At 51.3% G+C, this 20,688-nt stretch overlaps 1 protein-coding gene across 2 annotated transcripts in view; it reads left to right on the top strand.

Moving 5' to 3' along the window:
* hivep1 (HIVEP zinc finger 1) overlaps positions 1-20,688 on the top strand; it is a 48,171-nt gene that overhangs the window by 26,105 nt on the left and 1,378 nt on the right. For both annotated transcript variants that reach the window (XM_061741217.1, XM_061741218.1), the window contains exons 3-9: positions 3,920-3,973; positions 7,425-12,640; positions 13,908-14,033; positions 14,120-14,256; positions 15,974-16,149; positions 17,726-17,827; positions 19,347-19,750. In XM_061741217.1, coding sequence (XP_061597201.1) covers positions 3,920-3,973; positions 7,425-12,640; positions 13,908-14,033; positions 14,120-14,256; positions 15,974-16,149; positions 17,726-17,827; positions 19,347-19,750 — 6,215 coding nt within the window. The remainder of the gene's footprint in view (positions 1-3,919; positions 3,974-7,424; positions 12,641-13,907; positions 14,034-14,119; positions 14,257-15,973; positions 16,150-17,725; positions 17,828-19,346; positions 19,751-20,688) is intronic.

Here is a 20,688-nt window from a genome sequence, read left to right as displayed (position 1 = left end):
CAGACCTTTTTTTTTTAAGATTACTTTATTGAAAATATACAAACTCTCAGAGGATAATGGACAAATATCAATTTAAATGCAATATGAAAAGAAAGGAAAATAAATTAAAAAAAATGGGGATTCTTGTAAGGAATACAAAAAACAAAAAAATAAGGTGCTCTAAGAATTAAAAGGTGCATATGAATGAACAAAATAAATTAAGCATTTAAATTCAAATAATGGAGCATAGAAAAGGAGAGGAATTATTAAATTAGAATAACAAATAATGAGCAATGTCTAGACTTATTTTACTTGCATTTTTGTTTTGTACTCTTTTGAGACATTTGAAAAAAATCTTAAAATCGTTAATAAAACCCCGTAAGGAGGGTTTACAATTTCTCCATTTGGCACAATGAATATGGTACTTACCCAGTAATAAAATTATATTAATAATATCAGAAACAGAAAATTCCAATCATCCATGAAGAAAATTATATGGCTTAATTCAAAAGGTGGAACATTATTAATTTTAAGAGATATCCAATTGTGTCTGTCTGTCCAGAAACAATGAGACAAAGGACATTCATAAAACAAATGATCCAGAGTTTTTCATCCTTTTTGCAGAAGGAACATTGATCTACCTCAAATTTAAAACTTTCTTTTAAGAAATTCTGCCACAGGATACATCTTATTCATAATTTTTAAATGTACTTCTTTGACTTTTGGCAAAATAGGCCATTTAATAAATTTGGAATGTGCTTTGTTTATATTTTGAGGAAGCAGAACTGCTGAGGGGGAAACCTCGGGTACGAAACAGGAAGTGAAGCAGCAGCTGGAGGTCAGGACTCTCTGCTGCTGCTGCTGTGGCCCCTCCCACTCCTGCTGTGGCCCCTCCCACTCCTGCTCACCTGAGTGAAACTGGACGCCTCCGGAGGGTGGGGCCCTGGAGGTGCTGGAGCCGGTTTGGGTGATGTCAGGGGGGCGGTCCGGTCCACCCGGCCCCGCCCCCCCCACCGCGGCCTGACAGGAATTCCCCTCTTCGTCACGTTATTCTGAGGAAACCGCAGGCGACGCCTCAGCTGACGGGGCGGAAACACTCGAGTGTTTACACAGCGTGTGTGTGAGTGTGTGTGCACATGTGTGTGTGTGTGTGTGTGTGTGTGTGTGGGTGTGTGTGAGAGAGTGTGTGTGTGTTTGAGCCGCCTCGCCGAGCTCGTCGGGGAAACTTTGTCCGGGCAGATCTGAGCCGAAGGGTTTGAGGTTTCCCCTCGTAGAGGCAGGAAGCAGCTCGTGGGCGTCACGGTAACCGGCGGCGACTCGGACCTGTCGGTTCTGATCCCTGGGCCCGGCAGGGCGACACGTCGACCCGAACCGAACACGGTCGACGAGGAGCGAAGGTAAACACGGAGGTCTGTTGTTGTTGTTCTTGTCTCGGGACTTCCTGGTTCCTCTGGTTGCCCGGCAACGGCTGCCAGCCCAGATACCAGAACTATAATCAGCACCGGAGGTTTATCTTTGTTTATTTCTGCTTAAACGAGGAATGAGATGAGTTTTTAAACCCCGTCAGAGGAGACTTGGACTGCCCCCCCCGGAAAGGCCACTATGCTGCAGATCTACAGACTGTATAAGAAGAACTGGACAACCTGTTGTGATGTCATCGAGAGCTACTGCTACTAATGGGCGGGGCAAACAGGCTGCTGGGACACCTTAGTTCAATTACTGCTTCCTCTAATTTAGCTTGACTTATTTCTGGACTAGTTGGTCCGGCAGGTTCCGGGTCCATCTGGGGGGGATCTGGTCCGGCGGTTAGCGCTAACCATCGGCCGTTTGATATAGCGAGCTGTCAATCAAAGTCAGGATCGATGAAGCAGAGTTCCTGTTCTGAGCATCGGCCGCTCGGCTCGCCGCAGTGCCGCTAACGGCCCACTCAGCCCCGGTAACCAGCCTCCCCCGGTAAACAGTCGCCCCCGGTAACCAGTCGCCCCCGGTAACCAGCCTCCCCCGGTAACCAGCCTCCCCCGGTAAACAGTCGCCCCCGGTAACCAGTCGCCCCCGGTAACCAGCCGCCCCCGGTAACCTGCCTCCCCCGGTAACCAGCCTCCCCCGGTAACCAGCCTCCCCCGGTAACCAGCCGCCCCCGGTAACCAGCCGCCCCCGGTAACCAGCCGCCCCCGGTAACCAGCCTCCCCCGGCTTCCTGCCGGCGGAGGCAGCGGCGCCGCTGCAGCTCAGATCAATAAGCTTCACGCTGGATTACCGGCAGGATGGAGGACGTCTCCGTCGCCGTGGCAACGCTTCACGGAGCAGCTGTTTCATGTATACTCTCAGCTGCTGAAACGGGCCGACCAACAAAGCTGGAACTGGGACTAACGGATCTGGAACCAGGTCTAGTGGATCTGGAACCGGGACTAGTGGATCTGGAACCGGGACTGACACTTATGAGACCAGGACTAAATTATCTGGAACCAGGACTTACAGACCTGGAATCTGGAATAACGGACCTGGACCTGGACCTTTCCGTCTCAGAACTCAAGTTTCCAAACTCGAGTCTCCGTCTCAGAACACGAGTCTCCGAACTCGTTTGTGATGAAGCTTAGCTAGCGTAGCTACGAGCGTCTCGCCTGTAGTTCCCGCCGTTGCCCACCAGGGGTCACAGGGAGGGGCGGAGCCTCTGGAGGGGAGGGGCCTCGAGCTCTGCGGTTCCTCTGAGCTTCGGTTCACCAAACCAGAGACGGTCTATAAACGAGACAGCCCACTACGGCTGTGTTTCCTGTATCTGTGTCACGTGGGTTTCCCCACTGCCCCTTTAGGAGACCGGAAGTAGGTCCTGAGTCTATTGAGTCCTATGGGAAAAGTGAACGTGAGCACAGATTATTACCAATTCCTTTGCCCAATAGTAACCTAAGTAAATATGGGACCCATTTTTCAAAAGCCACAAACCTTCTGAACATTCTGACACCAAAATGGCAATTTTCAGACCGACAGATTAGGAGGAAATGAACTTTGTTTGAGACCTGTCTCTGTCTGAGCAACACACTCTTGCGAGATTTGGCTCTCATTGTTTTCCCATCGGATAAAATTAAGTTTAAAACTAAAATAAAACTTGCTTCTTTGCTTAATAATACTGTTATTGTTATTATTGAAGTCTTTTTGGAAGGGAAAAAAAATATTAGACTGATCCGATGATCTTGTACTGGGTGGGCGACCCCGCCCACTTAGGAGACAGGAAGTGGATACCATTTCATACCATTGGCAGTAACGGTAATGCGCTATCTTCTGTATAGAGTATCTTTGACCAAACAACCTGTTCAGTTCGTTGGTTCGTTGGTTGGAGTTTTCTGTCCCCGTCTGTGTTTAGCAGTTTGATCTGTTTCTTTTATCGGCATCATTTTGTCATGTTGCCGTGGTAACGGGACCAGGATGACGAAAGGGAAGCAGGACATGTGTCCGTGGAGGACGGCAGGACTCGAGCGATCTGGTGTCGGGGGGATCCTCTCTGCGTGGAGGAATCCCATCATGCCGTCTGGCTGGACGCATGTAAACAGAGCCGGGGGAGGGTGGAGGGGGGGGTTACGTAACCGCGGTTACAGAGACCAGGGTGTGCCCGTAGTAACACACACACACACACAAACACACACACTCACCATGACATAATCCACCGCTGCCCCCCCTCCCACGGTCTTCCCAGAATGCCTCTGTGGATCTTGGCGTTGGAGCTGAGGTTTGACCTTTGACCTCTGGGGCCTCGCTGCGGCACAGCCAGCTTCGTTTTAATGAGTGTTGATCTCAGACGTGGAGGCAGAGGGCTCATTAAAGTCCAGTTGTGGGTGGGGGGGGCTGGACCAGAACCAGCACCAGCACCAGCACCCCCCCCCCCTCCCCTCATGGTTTCCATGGTGATTCACATCGGTTCTGAACATGTTTCTCCTCTTTTCTTGCAGATAAAATCGAGGAGGCGCAGAAAGAACTGAAGGACCCCAAAGACCCTCAGAAAGGTGAGAACCTGCTGAACCTGGACTTTCTGGTCCACTCCGGTTCCATGTGGTTCCATGTAGTCCTGTCTGGTCCAGTCTGGTCCAGTCTAATCCAGTCTGGTCTAGGGCTGGGCGATATATCGAGATTTTAATATATATCGATATATTTTCAAACGCGATATGGTACGAGACAATATCGTTTATATCGATTAAAAAAAAATAAATAAAATTATGATTTTGATATAGCTTATTTTGTGACAAATTGACTTGAATGTTTTATTTGAGATTTGCACAAATGTTTTGTTATTTGCACAACTGTCAACCTCAGTGGAAAAGTCTGCCTGTTACTGTCTACATTGTATTAATTAGACCCTCCAGAAAAACGCGGGCAAAAATCCTTGATTCCGCAGACTAAAATCCTTGATTCCGCGGGCTAAAATCCTTGATTTTGCGGGCTAAAATCCTTGATTTTGTGGGCTAAAATCATTGATTCTACGGGCTAAAATCATTGATTATGCGATTAAATGTGCGGGTTTTTTATGTGCTTTTATGCGGTGAAATTGCGGAATATGCTGGAAGTTGCGGATTCAGCGCTGAGCTCTTCCCTCTTAAATTCAGCGGGTCGTCTGATCTGAGGTCGAAGGAGAAAAAAAAAAGGAGAGCGCAGGTGGAGAGGAGAGGGGCGGTGGCCGTCTCTCTCCCTCCAGCCCGCGGCTCGGTGCTCGGGTGATTGCCGGGCGCACCGGCGCGACGAAGGGGACGAGACAGCTCCGTCACCCCACGCGTCCGCCGCCACTATCCCCCAAGTGGATGGGAGCTCCGCCTCCGCCGGCCCTCGCAGGCGCAGTGGTACGCGGTCAGCGCGGAGACCTGAGTCCCCCGGCAGCCGCGCCCCCCGCGCAACCAGGCTCTCTTTTTCCTCTCACCCCCGCGGGTGAGAGCTGCTGTTTGGGGGGTGGCGGTTTCTGCGAGGGGTGCGGAGGTCCCCGGGCAGGTCCCGCACGTCGCGACCGGGTGTCCCGACATGTCACTGACAACACTCCCCCCTTTTTCCAAACTTTATGCGAAAATGACGGCGATGATGCGGTGAAATCAAGCGAGCCCCGCATAATTCGCATATTCAGCGCGGACATAGTAAAAGTGATTTGCACCAGACATTGAAATCCACGGAAGGTCTGTAAATCCACGGACAGCCGTGAAATCCGCGAAAAATTCCGCGATCACGGAATCGCGGATTCCTGGAGGGTCTAATTAATTGCAGAGTGTATTTTAATTTAATTGTTATGCAGGAAAGGGATATTTGTTTTTTTTTTATTCAAGAAGCATTTTTATTCTATATATGCAGGCAGTTTATTTTTATTTCATTTGTTTTATACATTTTGATATTGTGCAGACCTCTGTTAATAAAGGAACCTGTGTGACATTTGGCACGAGGCTTTGTATTAAAACTGACTGTTTTTTTAAGGGTTTGCCTCAGAAAAAAATGAAGCTAACAGAGATGCTATGCTATAATGCTTTGGGGGAAACCCCAATTATGGCACAGAAAAAATATTGATATATATTGAGAATCGCCATTCAGCTAGAAAATATCCAGATATGACTTTTGGTCCATATCGCCCAGCCCTAGTCTGGTCCCCTCTAGTCCAGTCTGGTCCAGTTTGGTCCCGTATGGTCAGGACCAAACTGACCGTATCCGGGTGGTCCAGGGGGACCTGGTGCCACCGTTATTCACCGCAGCTGTGACGGTCTGGATCCGCTGCTGCTCATGAGTCCAGGTCTTGTTTCTGGACCTCTCCTAACGGAAAAATCAGACGACGTCACGGGCCTCGTGTATTTGGTTCTACAGCTCCCAGGTCTTAAACCTCGGGTTCTGGGTTTCGAGGAGGCCCGGCCTCATCATGGGCAGCACCGGCAGCAGCCAGGAAACTGTGACAGGGTTCCGGTTCTTACGCAACGCTTCCTTAAATGTACCAGCTGGGTCATTACTGCGGGGCGGCGCTGCTGGAAACTAACCGCTCTCATGAAGGAATCCGGGCCGGTTCTGGAAACGCTTGTTTTCACTAAGACTGGGCGATATGGACCAAAAGTCATATCTCAATATTTTCTAGCTGAATGACGATACTCGATATATATCGATATTTTTTCTGTGCCATAATTGGGGTTTCCCCCAAAGCATTATAGCATAGCATCTCTGTTAGCTTCATTTTTTTCTGAGGCAAACCCTTAAAAAAACAGTCAGTTTTAATACAAAGCCTCGTGTCAAATGTCACACAGGTTCCTTTATTAACAGAGATCTGCACAATATCAAAATGTATAAAACAAATGAAATAAAAATAAACTGCCTGCATATATAGAATAAAAATGCTTCTTGAATAAAATAAAACAAATATCCCTTTCCTGCATAACAATTAAATTAAAATACACTGTGCAATTAATACAATGTAGACAGTAACAGGCAGACTTTTCCACTGAGGTTGACAGCTGTGCAAATAACAAAACATTTGTGCAAATCTAATTCAAGTCAATTTGTCACAAAATAAGCTATATCAAAATCATAAAAAAAAAAAAATAAATAAAATGTTTAAATCGATATAAACGATATTGTCTCGTACCATATCGCGTTTGAAAATATATCGATATATATTCAAATCTCGATATATCGCCCAGCCCTAGTTTTCACCGTCAGCTGGTCAACAAAAACAAGAGGAGGCCCAGAGCTGGTTCTGGTCCTGGTACTGGTCCTGGAGCTGGTTCTTGAGTTGGTCCTGGTCCCGGAGCTACTTTAACACAATAACATCACTTAATTGCATCGCCTGCTTCTGGATCGGCAGTCAGGCCCGGTTCAGTTCGGTTCAGAGCTAAAGGTGTTTCCACTAGTGAGGTCGGCTCAAATGAACTCTGGGTAGAATGCTGTTCACTTGGGTTAGTGTGGACACGTCAGAACAACCGTACAGACACCTGTTTGATGAGGCGGTCTCAGTACGGGTCTGGTATAGTGACCGCGACCTTCGACCCCACTACGGATGTACCTGCAGGTCCTCTACAGACCCTAGTGGTCAGTAGAGGACCTGCAGGTCTGGATCTGGACCCTAGTGGTCTGTAGAGGACCTGCAGGTCCGGATCTGGACCCTAGTGGTCTGTAGAGGACCTGCACATGAAAGCCCTTACAGGTCTGATGATTTTCAGTTGTTTTTTATAAAACAAAAGTAGTGATTAAGAGAATAATTTTAACGGATGCAGTTTCTGACGGGTAGAGTTGTGTATCATCTGCATAGTGAATGACACACAGCTCTAGAGCATAGGAACGAAGGAATGAGGTGTTTATGTCAAAGAAAAGGAGCCCAAGTGTTGAGCCCTGGGGCACCCCAGTGGAGAGGCAGCCACGACATCTGCTCCTTGTTTTCTTGTTGAGAAGTTGTATGAAATAAGTTTTCGGCCGAATTAAAAGTGATTATTCTTTGCGTCTCCTCAGATTTCGCGGCGGCCGGTCGGCGGGCGGCTGACGTCAAAGGCCTCAAAAGGAAGAAGGTGGTTGCAGAGAACCAGCTGAAGGAGATCCGCAAGTCCCCCGTCAAGAAGTCCCTGCAGTCCAAACCCCGTAACGCCGCTCCCCCGCGCTCCCAGGAAAACCTGCCCCGCCCCCCGTCCTCCGGAAGCCCCCCCCACGACCCGTCACCGTCGCCCAGCAGCAAGGAGGAGCCCCGGCATGAACAACCAGTTGCAGCGCCCCCCGACGAGGGGCCGCGGTGTCCCGATGCTGAGGGGGTGAAGCCGGACCGGGACTCCTCCAGGCCAGCGTCGCCCCCCAACGGCGAGGAGCCTCCCGCCGAGGAGACTCCGCCCACAGACAACGCAAGCCCGGAGGGCGGCTTTAAGGAGTCGTACTACGGCGGCGCCCCGCTGGACGTCCTCCTGAAGGCCATGGAGCCTGACTTCAGCACGCTGGCGGACAGGAAGCCCCCCCTGCAGGCCGCCGCCGGGAACCCGGCTCCTCCCCCTCAGCTCGCCGGCGTCGGGCCCCAGACCGCCCACATGCAGACCTACTACATTGACAAGCAGGGCAACGTCATCCGCATCGCCGCAGCGCCGCAGGGGAGCGTTCACACGACCGCACAGGGCGCCGCCCCCCTTGCCGCGCCACACTTCATGGCGATGGCCTCCAACCCAGACAAGCAGAGTCTGCAAGTGAACTTTAAGACTGGCCCCTCGGTGCTAAGCCACGCCCCCACGCCACCGGGCTCCAAGGCCTTGCCTCAGAGCCAGCCGCCGGTCGTTCACACGTGCCAGTCGCTTGCTGCTAGCGTCCCCAGCAGCGTCCAGGTGCCGGTCACGCCGGGCGGCAACCACGTGCAGCTGACCGCCGTGGTGAACTTCGGCGTGGAGCCAGCGTCCCGGGAGAAGCCAAAGAAGCCGGGGAAGTATGTGTGCGAGTACTGCCAGCGGGCCTGCGCCAAGCCCAGCGTGCTGCTCAAGCACATCCGCTCGCACACGGGTGAGCGGCCGTATCCCTGCGTCACCTGCGGCTTCTCCTTCAAGACCAAGAGCAACCTCTACAAGCACAAGAAGTCGCACGCGCACGCCATCAAGCTAGGGCTGATGGCGCGCGAGTCTAGCGGCGGTGGTAGCTGCTCGCTGTCGCAGGAGTCCGACAAGGGCGGCGCCGGCACGCACTCGGAGGCGGAGGACAGCGGCGACAGCGACGAGGACGCCGCCGACCTGGACCCCGACTCCTCGCAGAGCCTCACGGCGGCGTCATCCGAGAGCAGCTTGCTGAGCGCGGTCGCCGCGGCGACAACGGCGCCGGAAGTGGAGCCATCGCTCAAGTCCTCCCCGGGACGCACGGCCACAGCAGCGCTCCCCAAGGTCGTGGTCTACCCCGTCAACGTGTCCCCCTTGAGGGCAGACAGCCCGCGGGTCACGGGCGCGGCGCCTGAGCAAGCCGCCGCCGCCGCCCAGCGCCAGCGGGAGATCCAGACCGCCGCCCTCCGGTCCAACATCACGGTGCTGTCGTCCCTGAGGGAGGTGGACGCCGCCGACCCATCCCTGGAGGCGTTGGCGAGCGAGGACGAGGACCAGCGCTGCCGCTCGCCGGCGTTAGGCCACGCCCAGCTACAGCGGCAGCAGGCCACCGACTCCCAGCAGCCCAAGTGCCTGCTGAGCCCACGGAGCCTCGGCAGCACCGACTCGGGCTACTTCTCCCGCTCCGAGAGCGCCGACCAGGCCATGAGCCCGCCTAGCCCCTTCGTCAAGATAACCCCGCCCACGGAGGTCGCTCCCGTGGTCGCCGCGGTGATGCACGCAGCGACCCGGCAGATGCGGCCGCCGCTGGACGCTAGCGCACGCTCGCTGGAGGAGCACATCTCCAAGCTGATCTCGGACAACGAGGCGCTGGTGGACGACAAGCAGCTGGACAGCGTGAAGCCTCGGCGGACGTCGCTGTCGCGCCGCGGCAGCATCGACTCGCCCAAGTCCTACATCTTCAAGGACTCGTTCCAGTTCGACCTGAAGCCGATGGCGCGGCGCTCCAGCTCCAGCTCCGACATCCCCAGGTCGCCGTTCACGCCCACCGACAAGTCCAAGCCCGTCCTGCTGCTGTCGGTGCCGGGCCAGTACCCGGCCATGGACTGCCTGCCCATCACCCGCAGCAACTCCATGCCCACCACGCGGGACTCCGTCCCCCCGCTCAGCCTGGCGCACCTCCCCCACCCGCTCCGAGGCTGTCAATCATTCGACGATAAAATCAGCTCGCTAAACGACGACGTCTTTGCCTCGGCGCCGTCGACTCCCGGCGCCGCCGGGTTCCACTCCCGGACGCTGGTGCGGCAGAAGGCGGTGGACGACTTCTCGACGGCGGGGGACGGGCTCCCGACGGCCCGGTCCATGGACGAGGGCATCCGCGGGCCGGGCAGTGCTGCCGCCTCAGAGCCGGTGCAGCGGACCCGGTCCTTTGAGCATGGCCAGGACCGGCTCCGGAGGCCGCAGCAGAACAAGGGCACCATGTACGAGTGCGAGACCTGCCGGAACCGGTACCGCAAGCTGGAGAACTTCGAGACGCACAAGAAGTTCTACTGCTCCGAGCTCCACGGGCCGAAGAACAAGCCGGCGGTGGTCCGGGAGCCGGAACCGGACGTGTTCCGGGGGGCGGCTGGCCTGGGCCCGGGGACGCTGGACCACCAGACCTCCATCAGGAAGAGGAGGAAGATGAAGAGTGTCGGCGACGAGGACGACCAGTCCCCGACGGACACGGCGGCGCCCTGCTCCGTCAGCTTCGAGGCGCCGCCCAAGTCTTTCTCCCAGCATGCTCTGGGGGCAGACGCCCCGCCCAAGAGCAACCCGTCCAAGCTACCTCAGCTCCAGCTCGTGGCCCGGGGGATGAGCGCTCCAGAATCCAGACTGTCCCCCATACGGGAGACCCAGACCAACAGCCCCCCCAAGGCGGACCTGCCGAGGCCGGGCGGCGGCGGCACCTCCGTCATCAGACACACCAACTCCCTCAGCCGACCCAGCTCCTTTGAGACCGAGACCCCCGACCGGGTTCCCGCCGACCCCAAGGAGAAGGACCCCCCGAGCAAAGCCGGCGCCGACGGGCCGCCGTCCGCCGACTCGGCCTTCCACGACAAACCCGCCGGCGGGGAGAAGAAGAAGGAGCGCGGCGGTGACGGCGGCACCGGGGGGAGCACCACCCCCGTCCACCAGTCCCGGCTGGTCCGGCAGAGCAACATCCAGGTCCCGGAGATCCTGGTCACCGAGGACTCGGACCGGGAGCACGAGGCACCGGCCGCCGAGGCGGCGGACAAGCAGCCCGCCGACCCGTTCAGCTGGCCCCAGCGCAGCGAGAGCCTGTCCAAGCTGCCGACGGAGAAGCTGCCCCCCAAGAAGAAGAGGATCCGGCTGGCCGGGATGGACCAGTCCTCCGCCGAGTCCAGCTTTGAGTCCAGCGTGTCGCGGAGCCTCAGCCGGGACAGCAGCCTCTCGCGCTGCTCCAGCGTCTCTGCCTCCTTCGACCGGGACGAGCCGCTGCGGGCGGAGAGTCCGTCCAGGGGCGACGGCGCCGCCAAGGCGGCGGCGGCGGAGGTGCCGGTCAACACGCTGGGCGTCCCGGGGGCGATGCGCCGCGCCGCCTCCGAGCAGATCACCTGCACGCAGCCATCCGTGGAGATCTGCGGCGACTACCGCAGCAAGTCCTTCGACTGCGGCCACGTGTCCCCCAGCAGGTCCCTGTCCAGGCCCGGCCCGGCCCCCCAGGTCCCCCCCGCGGTGTCCCTGATCGAGAGGCGGCGCGGCCCGCTGGTCCGGCAGATGTCTCTGAAGATCGGCCCGGAGAACCAGCCGCCGGTCCGGAAACCCGGCGCCCCACCGGAAAAACCCCTCGCCGCCCTCGTCAGCTCCTTTCCGCAGAACCGGTCCCAGCAGATCCACATCGCCAGCAGGCGGCCCGCGGCCCCGCCCTTCGTGCTGGCGCCGTCAGAACCGCCGACCCGGCAGGACGAGCAGGTGGTCCAGAGCATCAACCTGGGCAGCGCCGCCCTGCAGCCTCAGGTCCACGGGCTCCCGCACCCGTGGCACCAGACCTCCCGGGTCCAGCTGCTCCCCAAGCTGCAGCCGCCGCTGACCCAGATCTCGGTTCCCCCCAGCAAACGGGCCGAACCGGAGGAGAGGAAGAGCTTCGTGCCCAAATACCAGCTGCAGTGTCCGGCTCCGCGGGCCGGCCAGAACTCCTTCTCCTTCTCCTGCACCCAGGCGGCCCGGATCGCCCTGCCCATCCTGACCATCCCCATCGCCAACCCGCTCCAACCCAGCGTCCTCCAGAACCTGTTTGTGGGTCAGCAGAACTCCGAGGTGAAGACCGTCGTCCTGCAGAGGAAGGAGTCCGTTCCCGTCCCCCAGATCCTGATCACCCACGAGCAGATGCACCCTGCGCCCTCGCTTTGCGGTAAACATGGCCCGGCCAAGCCGGACCCCCCAGCTCCCCCTGCGGGGCCGGACCCGGGTCCGGGTCCCGGCGCCGCCGGGTCGCTGGCCTCGGTGACGCTCTGCCCGCAGCAGGAGCCCGCCGCCTCCAGCAAGCGCATGCTGTCGCCGGCCAACAGCCTGGACATCTACATGGAGAAGCACCAGAAGCGGGCCAAGGACGAGCACGGCGGCGCCTGCCCCCCCGACAGCCGGCCCGTCAGCTACGTCGAGGCGGCGACCCGGCAGCGCAAGCTGACGCTGGTCCGGCAGGTCTGCACCACCGAGCCGGCGGACAGCCCCCTGGAGACCGAGGCGCCGGCGCTGCCCGACGTCCGGCCCGACGCGGCGAGGGACTCGGAGGACGACGCCAAACCCATGTCGCCCGATGGCGCCGGGCTGGAGAAGGACAGAACCGAGATCCGGGACGCCGCCCCCGTGACTCGGGCCGCCTCCCCGAAGGGCGAGGACCAGCGCTGGACCCCGGCCAGGTCCCTGATCCGGCCGTCCAGCTTCCACGGCGGGCCGGCGCGGCCGACCACGGCGGTGTCGGTGGTCAGCACCCGGGACCCGCACCGCCTGTCCTTCCCCAGCCTGAAGACGGCCACCACCTTCACCTGGTGCTTCCTGATGAAGCGGCGGCCGCTGCACCTGCCGCAGGCCGACCACAAGACGTCGGCGTACGCCGCCTGGGCGGTGGCCGCCCACAACCCCAACCCGCTGGGCCTGCCCACCAAGGTTTGATTTGATGATTTTATTTCGAACATACATGATAAAAAAGCGTACAAAAAATGTGAAAAAACAGAATACAAATATATATATATATAATGTATATGTGTGTGTGTGTACAGCACTTCATATAATAATAGTATCCACCAACATGCTCGAAACGGAATAGTAACCACTTATCGACTCCTACCCCTGAATCTACATACATTCTTGCGTCTAACATTCTTACATATAACAAGACGAGTTTCAATAACTGTTCAATATAGTGATATAATACTCAGTTATATGTACCGTATTTTCTGGACTATAAGCAGCACCTGTATATAAGCCGCATCCGCTCTATTTAAAAAAAAAGATATGCAAGCCGCAAATATTTATGTTGTTAGATTAGATATTTACTACATGTACAGAACCATCATCAAATGATGTACATGTTTTTACCTAAATAGATCCTTTCCTAACAGTGTCTTTTAACACGGCAGCAACTTTGCTGATTAAAACAGGACAGAACCAAGAGAAAATAACTGGTATTTATTTATCCATTTATCTGTTTGAAATCTGCTTCCACCTACTTCTATCTGCCAAAGAAGAAGTAGCGTATTCTTCTTTGCATTTATTTTGTCTTAGTTTTTATTCTAATTCCGGTTAGAGCGGCCCGAGCGGTGGAAGAAAAATCCACAGAATAGCTGCACCTTTGTATAAGCCGCACGGTTCAAAACCTATGAAAAAAGTAGCGGCTTATAGTCCAGAAAATACGGTGTATATATATATCAATCTAGTCAAAATCAAAGCAAATCAAGGCAAACAAAAGAAAACAAAACAAACGTCCAGCATTTAGTTGTGCTACTATGTATGTATGTATGTACTAATAAAAGTAATTATAATGCATAGTATTACATTATCATTACTTTACTATAATACTACAATATAATAGAGAACAATAGACAGCAATGATATAACAATATACTTGAATAACTATATAAGAGTAGATATGCTATATATACACTGGTTCTTATATTTACCTCCAATTATATACATAAAAATTACTATAAATGTATATATCGACATATAACTAAATCAATATATATTAATAGAGATATAGATATATAAATACTGTACGTATAATACAACTCAATATATCCATATACATACCTACATATAACATATCTACTTCTTTATCTACATGTTTATTCGCATCTTTATTTTGAATAGAATGTTTCTTTGTATCTTTTTTTTAAATCGTGATATGTTTTGACTTTGTTATGTACTTTGTAAGGTGGTCATGTCGCTGTTCCAGTCCCGGCAGAGCGCCAAGAAGGTCCACTACACCTCCGCCATCAGGACCGGCGGCGCCGCCGACATCCTTTCCTACTCCGGGAAGCTGAAGGACGTCATGCCGAAGGTGAGTCACCGTGACAACCGTCGCCGCCGCCGTGGCGCTCCGGGAGTCCGGGCGGTGAACCCATCAGGTGCGTCCTCTTCCAGCAGGTGCCGGTGACCCAGAAACCCGGGTCGGCCGGGTCGGCCGAGGCCCGGAGGAAACCACAACCAGAACCTCAGAGCAGCAACGACTCGGACAAAGACGCATCAACAGAACCGCGGCGGGTCAAGATATTTGACGGCGGGTAAGTAGGAGTTTGAATGGCCTCTAAATCCTGCACACGGGCACAAATGTGATCAAATTAGAACTTTTAAGTTTATACGATAATTATAAGGTGAAAATAACTGATAGATAAAGTGTTTGAATGTTTAACAACAGAGATATGCATATATATTTATATGTATATATATATATATATATATATATATATATATGTATATAGGTATATATATATATATATATATATATATGTGTGTATGTATGTGTATATATATTTTTATATATATATATATATATATATATATACACATCAGGTTGAAATATAGACTTTTACAGGCTGGCCGTCGGATCAATACACAAATATAAATCATACAGTCATGTTTATTGGTGATCTAAATATAAATTTGTTGAATCCAAACACAAGATGTATGTATGTGTTTATGTTTGTATGTTTGTGTATATTTATGTTTGTATCTATCTATCTATGTGTGTGTGTGTGTGTGTGTGTGTGTGTGTGTGTGTGTGTGTGTGTGTGTGTGTGTGTGTGTGTGTGTGTGTGTGTGTGTGTGTGTGTGTGTGTGTGTGTGTGTGTGTGTGTGTGTGTGTGTGTGTGTGTGTGTGTGTGTGTGTGTGTGTGTGTGTGTGTGTGTGTGTGTATGTATGTATGTATGTATGTATGTATGTATGTATGAATGTATGTATGAATGGGTGTGTGTTCTAGGCCTGTGTTGAAAAAATCGATTTTCCGATTCTAAATCGATTCTCATATTAATTCCTAAAAATCGATTCATATGTCTAAAGATCGATTTTTTTTTTCCTCATTGCAACTTTTGGTATTTTTTTGTTTTGTTGGTTTTGTTTTGTTTTGTTGGACACCAGAATAACTGGTGCCATGTTTTTGCCTTTTAAATATGTTTAAAGGTATGAAAACATTAAAGTTTTCAGTTATAATTGCATAAATTGTCTATATTTCATTAGTTTATATACTGTCTTGGGGTTACATTTGCATAAAATATCTAAAGACCAAATTCTCAAAAAAATAAAAACCGAAATAGACAGAAAATGGAAAAAATTAAAACGGAATGTGGGAAAAAATAAAAACGATTTCATACGTCTCTGTTTGCTGCCCTGGATCTGTTTGATAATTCTGACCAATGATGTTTCTGAAAGCAGTTCTATCAGCATTCTGGGAGGTGATTGGTCCTTACAGCATCATTAGCTGCCAATACTTGCTGTTGAATCTCAATATAATACTAGTAGTAATATGTTGCAGAACTATCAGTCTAACAGTCTGCAGTTTTAATAACACTAACCCAAATCAATATTAGAATCGGATTGAATCAAATCGTGATAATTGATTCTGAATCTTAAGAATCGAATCGAATCGAATCGATCCTTGACATTTGAATCGATCCCCAGCCCTGGTGTGTTCCCTCAGTGGCCTGCATTCAGTTCCACTTGGTGGTACTCGTCCACTTTGTTTACGATGGTACATTTATTTTTTAGTGATTATTATTGTTCCTTTTTTATGTTATTGATTTATTTATTTCTGCTTTTTTATTTATATATTTATTTTTTGTGCTTATGTGCCAAAATAAAAGATATCAATCAATCATAAAAACCCGTCTGATCATAGCGAGTCTAAGTACGACGGCAGAGGGAGAACAGATAATAAGACCCGCTACAATCAGACAAGCCGTCCTAGCGTTAGCTTCCCTCACGTCTGCTCTCCGATCCCGCAGGTTCAAGTCCAACGAGGATTACATTTACGTGCGCGGCCGTGGCCGGGGGAAGTACATCTGCGAGGAGTGCGGCATCCGCTGCAAGAAGCCCAGCATGCTGCGCAAACACATCCGCACCCACTCGGACGTGCGGCCGTACCACTGCGTCCACTGCAGCTTCTCCTTCAAGACCAAAGGTCAGAGGCTGTTGTTGTTGTTTATCTGTGTCGTTTCATCGCCTGTGGAATCGTGCATAGGGATGCCCCGATACTGGTATTGATATTGGGGCCGATACTGCTCTCATATACTCCCAAAAATTCTCTGATACCACGCACCGATACCACTTCATTGCTGTTGTAGTTACTGATTAGTGACTCTAGGGGGAGGTGTTGAGCCGTAGTCAGCGTGGTGATGAGAAGAGAGTGATACCCATGAGTGAGACTGGCAGCGCCGTTTCAGGCAAGATCACGACAATTAATGCAGCGGGATGTCAGCAGTGTGGACATATTTCAAAATAAGGGACGATGACAGAAGCAAAGCAGACTGCAAGCTACGTGCTGCTAAGGTGTCAAGAGGACGTAAGGAGAATACGTTGTTTAATACCAGCAACTTGATAAAACATCTCAAGACGCATCATAAAGCTGAGTATACAGAGTTTGCTAATGCTACTGCAAGACCACAACAGCCAACATTAGCTCAGGTTCTGCAAAAGCCACAGACAATGGCAAGAGACAACAGGCCGTTAAAATAACGGAGGCTCTAAAGCTTGAGTTATGGTTCTGCGTCAAAACGATTGTTTTGGTTTTTTGCACAATAGTTGTCCTTATCTCTTTGATTCACTATGACCGGAAAAAGTCGGATAAACCATTCAGAAAAGGTTTAGCGGTCACGGGGGGTACTGCACCACGACAAAATGGAGTGACGGAGAAGTCCGAAGGGTTCACGACGGCGTCACCGCGATGGCGTGTGCTCTGCGTTGGTTTGACGCAGAACCATAATTCAGGCTTAACCCGTTATACAGCGCTGGATGACCAGCCACTGTCAGCTGTAGAAGATGAAGGATTTCACCATCTTCTCGACTCACTCAACAAGCCAGTTCTCTCATCATTGGGGGGGAGGGGCATCTGCTGCAAGTCTGAAATGTGAGAAACAGGAAAACGCAACGGGCTCACAAGCATTTGGAATCTGCAAGACATAAAACAAACAAACAGAAGCAGGAACTGTCGGAGACACAAACAGCAACCAGTCCAGGTCTCTAAAACTGAATCAGGAATAGGCTACTGCCATTATCTGTCCCTGAAACTGTGGGGGGGGCGGGGGAGTAGAACCAGACGATGGAAGTACAACAACGGCACGCCGGATGGCGACCTAAGAGACAATAAAGACAATAAATCCTTCAGTCCCAGAAATAAGATGTGCAGCAGACTGTTTGGTTACCTGATGGTAGCTCCACCTCTTCCTGACCAATCTGAGCGTTTATCTTCCTCGTCCAGGCGCTGAGATTACAGACTGAGAGGCTCCAGCATCTCTAAGACGGCGTGATTCACCGCTGCTTATCGAAGCCTCCCACGCGGCGCTGCAGCTCCGTCCTCGCTGTCAGCAGCCCACGATCCTTTAAAAACGTCTCCATCGGTTACTCACTCCTTCCCGACCCGCGCTGGCGCTTACGTAAACTCCTGCGATGCCGCCGCTCCGGCCCCGCCCCCTGAGACCTCGGTCCCGCCCGCCTGCTCTGGCTCCGCCCCCTGACACCTCTGGCCTCTCTGTTTGCAGGGAATCTCACCAAGCACATGAAGTCCAAGGCCCACCGGAAGAAGTGCCTGGAGATGGGGGTCCCGGAGGGCTTTGTGGAGGACCAGGACGCCGAGGACTCAGGTACGACATGTGATCGATAACTTGGTCTCATTAGAAAATCTAAAAGCAGCTTCTTCCTCCATAACTCGGAGCGCGTGGGCGGCAGCGAAGAGAGGAAGCTGCGGCATTTAATTTTAGAAAAAACGAGCGAGAGACGCTGGAGGAAGGTGCTGCAGTCGGAGTTCGTGTTTCCTCCTCTGCAGGCGATGGCATGGGGGGGTGACGAGGGGGTAATAATAATAATAATGATGCATTCTATTTGTAAGACACTCTTTATCCAAGAATCTCAGAGGGCCACAGAGCCAGTACATAGTTAAAACTAACAATAATAAGTCATAAAACTCCTTCCTGAATAGAGGGAATGCGCGACGTCACAGATGCCACTTCACAGCGGATACACAGTGTAAACTTTCATTTTGAGCACTGGAAAACATCTAAAATGGGAAAGAGCTGTTGTGCGATTGACTGTACTCATAGTTTTAGCAAGAAATCGGAGTTATCGTTTTACAGACTGCTGAAAAATAAGCTTAAAAGGAACCCTGGCTATTAAGACATGTAGGTCTTAAAAGATAAATGTTGGTATCAATTATAACAATGTGATATAAAAAACCTTGTTGATGTCTTCGATTTTATCAAATAGGTCAAATAGGCAAGAACATCTTTATTTAATTTAATGACGGCAGATCTGGCTGGGGTTTTTATTGTAGCATCGGCTATCTGCTGATTGAAACGTGTGGTCGGTTAGTCTATCTGAGTTTTATGGTGTTTTTGTAGTTCATGCTGTATGGTGCGGCACTTTTTTTTTTTTTTTTTTTTTAATTTTTTGTAGGTGCGCCGTCACCTTAATGTTTAGCTGTGTTTTGATCTGTGTTTCTGGTGCGCCGTCACCTGTTTAGCTGTGTTTTCATCTGTTTCTGGGTGTCAAACAGTGTACGGGGGCCAGCAGGAGCCACCGTCTGACGTCACTACCCAGAATGTAAACAACAATGGCGACCTACGAGTTAAATTATATTTTCAAATTTTATAAAAACGAAGACATCAACAAGGTTTTTTATATCACATTGTTATAATTGATACCAACATTTATCTTTTAAGACCTACATGTCTTAATAGCCAGGGTTCCTTTTAAGAGAGGCAAATGGATCGCTGCAATTCACAGAAACAACTGGATTCCAGGCACCAAACGTGGATTTGCGGTTCCCATTTTGTATCAGGTAAAGTTGGATTTTTGGGTAGCTAACGATAAACGGTCAAATCATAAAGTTCAGTGTCCTCATCACTTTAATTTCGCCGACAAATCCTGCCTTGAAGTAGGACCAAGCGTCAAGACTTTTGTATGCCTTCAAGCTTTGCTTCGTGTATTTCCCCGGTGTAGAAATTAAGTACATATAAATATCAGGAAACTGGATTCGTGGACAAATATTATTGTCCATGGACCACTGGTTCTTGGGGTAACTGTACGGGTCACTGTCAAGTCCAACTGACTTTAATTTAAGCCCATAATCGACTGTTTTCCCGTCTTCTCTGCCCCCCCCCCCAGGTGACCGGTCCCAGCTCAGCGCCGACCGCCAGGACTCGGACGGAGATGAGTCGGACGGCGGCGAGGACGAGGACAACGAGGACGAAGACGAGGACGAGGAGTCGTCTCCGTCCACCAACCCGTCGGTGGCGGCGAGCCCCCAGCACCTGCCCCCCCGCGACACCGGGGTCCCGCCCAGCGCGCTGCTGGCCCAGATGTCCATCAGTGCCTACCTGCCCTCCCGGGCCCGGACCCCCGACCCGGTCCCGTTCCTGGAGTCCCGCTGCGGGGCCGACCCGTACGCCTCTGACCCGGAGTCGGTGCACATGATGAGCCCCGTGTCGCCGTGCCGACAGATGTCCATCGACTACCCGGACGTCGACGCCCCCTTCAGCCCCCCCTACAGGCTAAGCCAGGTGAGCCAGGTGAGCCCCGCCCCCTTTCTGTCCCGGTCACTGAGGCCCCGTTTACACGGGGCAAAAACGGAGGCGTTTTCATGCGTTTTGGCCGTTCGTTTACACGAAAACGGAGGTCAAAGCCCCCAAAAACCATAATTTCTGAAAACTCCGGCCAAAGTGGAGATTTTCAAAAACTCAGTTTTCACGTTTGCGTCTAAACAGAGAAAACGGAGGAAAACGGAGATTTACGTCACATTATGCGACAGAAACGTCACCAGCAGCGTCATGAGTGTCAAAAGTATTCACATTCATTACTCAGGTAGAAGTATAGATACTAGAGTTTAAAAATACTCCTGTAGAAGTTGAAGTATCAACTCAAGTTTTTTACTCAAGTAAAAGTATAAAAGTACTGGTTTCAAAACTACTTAAAGTATAAAAGTAAAAGTAATGTAAGGGGGAAAAAAGCCATTAAGGACAAAAGCCATTGAAAATGAATGCATCTTAGTATAATGCAAATATATTAAAGAACCATATATGTGTACTATTGAGCATTAACATGTGTTTCAGAGAGCAGGAGATATGATGACTAGTTGCCTATAAGTATTGTAATGGTGCAAAAAGTCAAACTTCAGAGGCATGTTATCATTTATCCTAACCTTTATTGGAATGTACATCCAAGTTTAGTTGCAGGAATCTGAGGGAACGGATGTAAGAACAAAACTGGACAAGAACATCTGAAACAACCACAACCAAATTCACTCTATCCGGATGGAGCAATTTAACTGGATAGTTTTTTTTTAAAGGCCGAAATGAAATAGAGTAACAAGGCTGTTTTTAAAATGTAAGGAGTAAAAAGTACAGATAATTGCGTGAAAATGTAAGGAGTAAAAGTAAAAAGTCGTCTGAAAAATAATTACTCCAGTGAAGTATAGATAACCAAAATTTCTACTTAAGTAAGGTAACGA

Source organism: Cololabis saira, chromosome 15 (assembly GCF_033807715.1).
Source record: "Cololabis saira isolate AMF1-May2022 chromosome 15, fColSai1.1, whole genome shotgun sequence".
NCBI lineage: Eukaryota > Metazoa > Chordata > Actinopteri > Beloniformes > Belonidae > Cololabis > Cololabis saira.
This window is presented reverse-complemented; position numbering and strand designations above follow the sequence as displayed.